We start from the raw sequence: 8,671 nt of genomic DNA on the forward strand, positions 1-8,671 counted from the left end.
CCAGCCATGCCCATGTCTTGCTATTCTGCACACACACACACAAAAGTCATCTCCATGTCTTTGCATTAGTTTTTCCTTCTTATCCCAGGCTCTTGGCATCTCTAGTCTTCAAATCTCAGTTCAAGCACCATCTTCTGCATGAGGCCTTTCCTATTGCTGTTCAGGTACTAGTATTCCTCTCTTCACCTTCAACCACTCCCACTTTGTATGTGTTTGGTGTATATATATGATTGATTGCCCTATCATAATATAAACTCCTTTAGTCAGAAACTGCTTTTTCTTTTATATCTTTAGCCCTTAATACAGGTCCTAGAACATAGTATATGTACTCAATGAATGCTTGCTGATTTCATATTTTTAAAGTTGCTGCTCAGGAAGGTTTTGCTGTCCACCTTACTCATATTGATGTTGACAACAATAAACATTTATTGCTTATCTCATTTGAATAAAGCAGAGTTTGTTTTCTAATGCCATTTTTAAAGTAGTAACATATATCTTGAATAAGCATTTTATAAAACCTTAATGATCTCTTTGGAAGATTTTTTCCAAACAAGCAAAGTTGGCACTCTTTTTTTAAAAAAAAGACTAGTCCTTATAGCAAATAGAACTGACAAGAACTTGGAAATGCTATGTGACTAGTATAGCTTGATTTCATCTTCATATTAATCTTGAATTTTCATCCCTTTTGTGAATTAAAAGCTAACATTAACATATGTCAGTTATTTCTCTAAAATGAGTTAGAAATTATCATTTTAAAAGTTTTCTGCATTTATAAGTTTTAATTACATGAATGACTACTTTGACATGAAATTTTTTGAACAGGATGCATCTACATCTGGGTATATTTACCTGTCCCTTGAGTATTCTTAACCTTTGAATCATTAACTCTACAAATCCTGAATTTATCCTTATTTATTGCCTTTATTGGGTTCTTTTTTTTGGTCATTAATTGAATTTTAGAATGAGACAGATGGCAACTATAATTTCTTAGTGATGCTAGTTTATTCATCTGTGAACTTGGTTAGTGAATGAATTTTTTTTATTAAAAATCAGTTCTTGTTTTTCTCTCCCCTACCATTTTAATGAAGTACACATGGGCATTAAAAAAAGCTTGCCATGTATTTTTCTGGTGAACTGACAAAATACCTTTATATTATTGTGCCCTGCTAACTTATTCTGAGTGATTGAATATATTTGTATGTTTGCAATAGTCATTTAAAACGAAGACCCTAGTTAGTTAATTTCCTTCCTTTTCAAAAATATATTTCTACAAGTTACATTCAGGCAAAGCAACCAACATATCCTATGACTGAGAAATGATGATATGGAGCAAAATGGATTAAATTATCGATTTGGTTTCTTAACATACTTCCTTGTCACTTATAACAAAAACCTAACTATCACCCCCAAGACACTGTATATAGGACAATCTATTATTATACTTCAGCTATTATGCTACTCCCTAAGGCATAGAAGAATCTGAGAACTGATCTCAGTCAATAAAGCATGTCTTGCCTCAGACATACTGATTTTGTGATATCAGGATATGACACCACACAGCGTGTGAGACTGGGCAAGTCATTTAATCTCTCAATGCCTCTAGGTAACTCTTATTACTGTAAGGAGCAAAGTGTTTATTTGAATTATTATTAGAGGACTCCAAAATTAAAGTTAGTCACAGAATTAGTCACATTTTCCTCCATCATTCACCCATATATCCTGCCCCCAAGGTATAGTCTTGGAGGGGATGGAATAAAATATAGAGAAACTTTGAAATATTTAGGGTGAATGATGAGGAATCTTTGTTAAGTTGCCTCAGTCTTCTCAGTAAAAATAGAAAGAAATCTTATCTCTTGGTAAATAGGAATCAGTGGAATAATGCTGTAGTTAGGGACTCAGCAAGAGTGGAAAAGGTTATGCTGCCCACCATGTGAACAAATGGTAAATTAGAAATTTGTAGTTGGAAAGAGATATTGAAAATAAGACTCGCTCTTCTAAAATAGTGCTGTGAATTTGCCCATTAAGCACATTATTTGAAGTCAGCTCTATTTTGATGTACAAGCAATTTAACATGACAGAAAAATGATGTAAGTAAAATGAGAGTTTAGTGTTTTCTGCAGAGCTTAGTACTCATTGAATTTTTGTTATTTTTCTTAGTTGAAAAGACTAGCATATGTTTTGCATAGTTGGATGGGATATTTGCCTCTTAAAGCATATGGAAAAACTAAGTTGGAAAAAACTTAGGATTCATTAAATCATTTAAACAAACAAAAAAAATCCCTATTTCTTATTATCTTCAGCCTAACAGTTGGGCCATTATCTTACACACAGTGGTAAATGTTGTACATCTGCATGTCTGAAATCATGTTGTCAGCAAACCAGATGCATATTAGACAGCCTTGATGATTCAGTATTTATTGACATTTCCCTAATTGATTTCTTTTGTTTTCATTTTCAGCAAACCTCCCTAGCAGACCACAGGTAAGAAATGAGCTTTTTGAATTGATTGTTTTAGTGTTAGTGAGAGAAGAGGTAGATTGGCTCCATTTGCTTTTTCAGGGATTCTTTTCATTGTGTCTTATGCCATGCTGCTCACATAAATAAGGAAATCTGCTTGACATTTAAATACTGCTAGACTCATTATGGTAGTTTGTCGAAGTTGGGGAAAAAATGCCATCTAGTCAATACCTCAAGATACCTTTTCATTGTAGAGAAACTCCAAAGTAGCATGTGCTCAGTGCTCTGTGTTGTGTCAGAGAATTCACTAATGGCATTATGTGCATGGGATGTGTTCACCCAGAACAAAAATGCAGGGCTATTGTTCTCAGCCTTCTTCTGGAGAAGATGTCAATCCAATACAGCTGTCACAGTAGCTGACTTTTAAAAAAAATTAATTGAATGCCACAAAAGTGCTTTTGTTCCTCAAGAAAACCGAATCTTGCTTGGATATAACCCTTCACTGATTTTGCCTTATGACTTTTCAGTATGTTTCATAAAATGGTAATATAATAACTACTACCTATAACAGATCCTAGTTACAATTTTTAATAGAAAAAGTGCCATACAAAAGTGATAAGCTACTAGAAAAGTATTTTTCTACATGAACTCATCTATTGCTATCATTAAAGAAGTAAAAAAAAAAATTTGCCTTCTGTGTTAACATTAATTTGAACGTTTGAAAAACTTTCCCAAGAGAAACATCTGATGAATTTCTTTGCTTTATTATTTATTTCCTATTTCTTTTTTATATAGCTTGCATTCTTTACAATTATTTATACATCCTCTTCCTCATTAGATTATAAACTCCTTGAGGTCAGGAACTGTCTTTAAAAACCTTTTTTCATATCCAAGTTCCTTGTACCTAGTAACAGCTTAATAAAAGCATTTTGATTGACACTTATATCAAGAAGTTAGAATGAGAAGAGGAACCTTAGGGATCATCTTGTTCAACTCTGCTCATTTTATGTTAGGACTTGGAGGCTCAGAGAAAGTGGCACCTCCCTAAGCTTATTGGTCTAATTACTGGTAAAACTAGGAACTGACCCCATTGCCCAACTCCTCATTGTGTTCTTTTCATTATACATTGCTGCCTCTAACTCTCTCTTAGTCAGCCAGTCAGTCAATCAATATAGGTTAAGTGACTTGCCCATGACTACACTGGTAATGTTTCAGGAGATTCATAACCAAACCTCAACTGATTCTAGGTTTCACATTCTTTCCATTATATGTAATTGCCCACATGGCTGCAGAAATAATTTGGAAATCCCTTTAACCTCATACTGTTGCCAACACTGATAAGGAGTAGCAAAATTTGAAAATGATTGTTTCTCTGAACAATAAAATATGAGGAAAAATTTAAGGAATGATAAAGAAATGTTCTTCTGAGTAATCACTTTATGACTAAATTAGCCATAATGTATATAAAACTATAAAACATAAAGTGGACAAATTATCTTTCTTGACCTTTGCCCATTTGGGAAATTGAAGACAGTTGTTCCTATTCTTTATTGACCATTAGAGTTTCCAGCAAAGAAGAAACACAATTTTGGGGGTAGGTAGCATGATGTTTTAAGCACTGGGATTGGAGACCTGAAAATTGGAGTTGCAAGCAATAGTGCGCTAACAAGTCATTGATCCCTCAGAGCTTCTGTTTGCTTATCTATAAAATGGAGAAAATAGTAGCACCTACCTTACAGAATTGTTGTGAGGATTAAGTAAGATATAAATATATATGAAGTGCTTTGGAAACTTTAAAGTGTACTTGTACTATAAATACTAATTATTATTATTGTTAGTCCTCATGACCATGCTTTGATCCTGGGCAATTGTATTCATGGGAAGAAAAATAGTTTCCCCTCCCCAAAAGGAGGGAACAGTTCCAAATATTAGTGTCTAGTACATAACTAGGTGATGATAAGTTAACAAGGTCAGTGGAACAGAAGCTGGTCATGGAGTCCAACAGGACCCTTTGGTATACCAACCTACTTAGAGAGAAGTGGGTTAAGTTTTTTTTTTTCCTATAAAGAGTTGACAGGCCTGAGCTACCTGTAGTGTTTTGTTTGGAAATACTATCTTGACAATGATGTTTTTTCATCTCCACAGGCCATGTGAAGCATTTACCTGGCTGATCAACACTTCCTGACATAGCAGTCCTGCCCTTTTCAGCAAATGCCAATCCCAAATTTCCTTGAATCAAACTCTGCATGGCACCTTGAAGTCCACATTGTTTCACTCTGACTGAGTCTTCTACTGAAGGAGTAAAACATGGAAGATCCAAAGATGGGGATGTCATGTTTTTATAATAATAAATTCTTGTTTTCTTCTTCCCTTTCTATGCAACTGTAAATTAATGAAGAAAGGTATTTGGAAATGGTTATACATTTGTCCTTGATTTGTATAAATATACAGCATTGGGAAAGGGGGTGGGGGCTTTATATATTGTACCTTCTTTTTTGATAACCAGGAAAAGAATTGCATAAAATAATTAGAAGCAAAATGTTACATTTATACATTCCTTTTCTGCTCCTCACATTTACTTTTGACAATGCCTTCATTTATCACCAACATTTTGTTGTTAGTGATTGCTGTTGAGGTTATTGACACTCATCAAACCATTTGATCAAGTAAGTGTCTGAAGAGTCATTACTTTTCATGACTGATCACATTAATTTGTTCATTTAATTCACATGGATATTATTTATTAAAATTGGGCTTTCACCACAGCAATGAACAAACTGTTTAGCTTCACTAACAATCACACATTCACTCATCTCCAAAACTTTCACTACATAGAATAATTTCTCTTCCTTCATTTGATTTCCCAGTCATACAAGAAAGTGGTTTTTTATATTAATATCAAATTCTACTCTAGAGAAAAATAAGATTTAATTGTGTAAGTGCAATCTTAAAAAGAACTTTTAAATGGAAGTTTTCCCAAGCAGCATTTTTTTTTTTACCCAGAAACAAAGTTTTGGACATCCTTTCCAGATTTCCAAGATCTAGATTTTCAGTCATGAAGGACAAATCAGTCCCACACTTAAGTGTGATAGCAAAGCAAAAGAATGTCCTTTGAGGGTATTTTTGTGGTTGGTGGGGTTTTTTTATACTTAAAAAAAGGAAAGAAAGAAAAGAAAAGGAAAGAAAAGGAAAGGAAAAAATAAGCCCTTTCTAGTCTTGAAACTTATTTTCTTGCTAAATGCAATCGTCAACCATAGTTTGAGTCAACACATACCTAAATCACATGACTAAGAAGTGCTAGATGTACTTTTTAAAGGGTAATCAATGGAAGACCATTGATTACCCTTGATTATCACATTTAGGGAAAAGCATTGTATAGGAGAACAGATCAAAATTAAATTAACACTTGGAGGATGGTTTCTGTAGCCCTGAGTATATTTACGCATTTGGTTCAACATCAAGTTACTATCTGATTCAACAAACATACTATTTGGTTACCAAAACACTAAGAAAGCAAAAAGCCTGTCCAAGATTGTTCTCATAGATACATCAGACAGTCCCCAAATGAACTGAGACTCATCCCCCAAGACTAGAGTTCTTTGGATTGTAGAATGTGTGCTTAAGAATCATCAGGACATGCTAACTTTTGTGTCTCTTCACTTTGGATGCAGTCAGGAAGAGATTTATAAAGTTAGCAAAATTTGTTCTTTTGGAAGGGGTTGGGTGGGGGGAGTGGGGCATTGGGTTGGGGCCTATTTGCAGTATAGATATTTTGAAAAGAAAAATTGTTTTATATAAGAGGAAAGCCATGACCACCTTTCTACCTCAAACCCATCTTCATTCATAGTATTGGAAATAGCTTTATGCTACTGTATTCTGCAAAGTCTATAGCTTTTACCAGACCATACTGTAGCCAAGAAAAAGAAAAGAACCCCCTTTTAATTAAGGAAAAAGAAATATCTCTGAACACTGAAGTTCACAGTTGTAGATTTGGTGTCTTTCTTGTTATTACTTTGAGAGGTTATGTATGAAATTGTTTTTCTGCCTGTATTTGTATGCAAAGTATGTCCTCTATTCTGCTACTGAGTAAAAGCTACTTAAAACACTACATTGTAACATTCTTCCTCTGAGTAATAATAAATAAAAAAAGAATATATTGCAGCAATTATTAGAAAAAGTTATACAGTTCTTTTGAGGTATTTGGGAAAGAATGGATCATACACTACCATCTAATCTGGTTACATACTCTATTTTTCATCCAGAATAAAAGTGATTTTTAACACAATTGCTCTGATATTACTCAGCTAAGAAATAAATTACATTTAAAAGGCTATTATTCAGTGATAGAACTAGAGGCTTGAAAATACATTTATGAAAATAAAAATATATATAGAGATAATGTTTCTCAATAAATCTATATATTTTCTGTGATTTCTCTTCCTCTTCCCCATCTCACATATAACAGACATACAATTGCTCTTTCACACACACCAATTTGCAGTTACTTTGTATATTGAAATTGAATAACCAGTGGAGGTGGGGTTTGAATTGCAGTGATCTTGATATTACTGAGAGTAACAAGAGTCTATTGTCTGGTGAATAATTTTATAGATATGTCACCAAATTTATACTGCCATTTCAACTTTATTTCTTGGCATTGCATTCATAGAATGCTTTTTTCATATGAGCAAACCCATATGTATTATGTAGGATGAATATTAAAAGTTGACCATGTACTTTTTAATAGAATTTTTCCAAAAGGGAAATAATATTTGTTAGGTCTACTTAGGATGAAGAATTTTTCTCCTGACAAGGTTTTACAAATACACAAAGAATACACTACCAAAATAAAAACAAAATTTTTTTAATGGCACTTTAGAGTAACTTTCCTACAAACCCAACTGAGGGAGGAAAAAAATCACTGCTCTCTAGTAGCTAGTTGGGTTAGTTTTTGAATCTGGAAAGAAATGAGAGCATAGTACAATGAACCTTAAAATTATTTCCTTGTGATACCTTGATAATATATTTTTAAAAAAAAAATTTCTAAAATCATCCCCTGGCTGAGCTTTTTTTTAACTCTTTATGGTATAAAATCCAACATCCAGTCCTCCTGTTGCTTATTGAAATTTATTGCTGATAAGCTCCTAGCTGAAAGAACCCTTCCCTATAGATCCAGGGTTAGTTAAGTCCCCAGGTGTGGCTCCTAGAGCAAACTGCCCAATGAAAAAGTGAGTATTCTAAGAAATTGTAAAGTCTAGAAGACAAAGGGGTACTTCGGGGAGAATCTGGAGTGGCTGAATTTGGACTGCTTCATACCCACTAGAAGAATTAAGAGCTCTGGACTGAAGTTGGAAGGTTGAAAGAAAAAAGAAAGGTGGTATTGTGATTACAATCTATTTAAGAGAGGAGTCCTCCACTCAGACTTGAAATATCTTTAATTCCTGACTGTGGAGTTAAAGGGCTAAGAAATGGAAAAGAAGTTGCCTCAGGCTCTCAAAGTAAGTCTTTCCTTTAGAAAGAAAATATTCATTATTTGTATAATCCTTACATATGCCCTTTATTTTTTAATGCTTCAAGTATTCCTGTTGTCACTATTAAGACAATGTACAAGAATCACAATTATATATAATGCTTTTAAAATTCATACACTTGGGGGCAGCTAGGTGGTGCAGTGGATAGAGCACCAGCCCTGGAGTCAGGAGTACCTGAGTTCAAATTCGACCTCAGACACTTAATAATTACTTAGCTGTGTGGCCTTGGGCAAGCCACTTAACCCCATTGCCTTGCAAAAACTAAAAAAACAAAAAAAAAGATTCATACACTCCCTCACAGAAACCTTTTAAGTATATGCCAATGTTATCCCCATTTTACAAACAGACCTTAAGACATTCAGTGTTCATGAATACAAAGCTAATTGTCTTAATAGAGACTTAGGAAGCTTCTGAATATCAGTTTCCACGAGGAAACAGCTCAGAAATTTCCAATGGTGGAAGCATGTCCACAGAGATGAATTAGGCCCCCACTTTTGGTTTTAGAAGGATTTAGGGGTTTCTTTATCCATGTCAGTAAAGTCTCATGGGTTTTAGTTAGGGTCTTATCTGTGTCTAACAATATTAAGCATTGAAGATAGGAAAAGAAGTTTAGAACTGGTGGTGATGCATGGTAGTGGGGTGGAGGAAAGATAGATCTTTTATTAAGCATCTATTATTAGTTA

General features: G+C 34.0%; 1 protein-coding gene across 4 annotated transcripts in view; it reads left to right on the forward strand.

Annotated features, from left to right (window-relative positions):
- UTRN (utrophin) overlaps positions 1-6,870 on the forward strand; it is a 435,226-nt gene extending 428,356 nt beyond the window's left edge. For all 4 annotated transcript variants that reach the window (XM_074187765.1, XM_074187767.1, XM_074187766.1 and 1 more), the window contains 2 exons: positions 2,459-2,481; positions 4,603-6,870. In XM_074187765.1, coding sequence (XP_074043866.1) covers positions 2,459-2,481; positions 4,603-4,611 — 32 coding nt within the window. In that variant the 3' untranslated portion in view covers positions 4,612-6,870. The remainder of the gene's footprint in view (positions 1-2,458; positions 2,482-4,602) is intronic.
- The last annotated feature ends 1,801 nt before the right edge of the window (positions 6,871-8,671 follow it).

The sequence above is a fragment of the Macrotis lagotis genome, chromosome 5 (genome assembly GCF_037893015.1).
Source record: "Macrotis lagotis isolate mMagLag1 chromosome 5, bilby.v1.9.chrom.fasta, whole genome shotgun sequence".
Taxonomy (NCBI): Eukaryota; Metazoa; Chordata; class Mammalia; order Peramelemorphia; family Peramelidae; genus Macrotis; species Macrotis lagotis.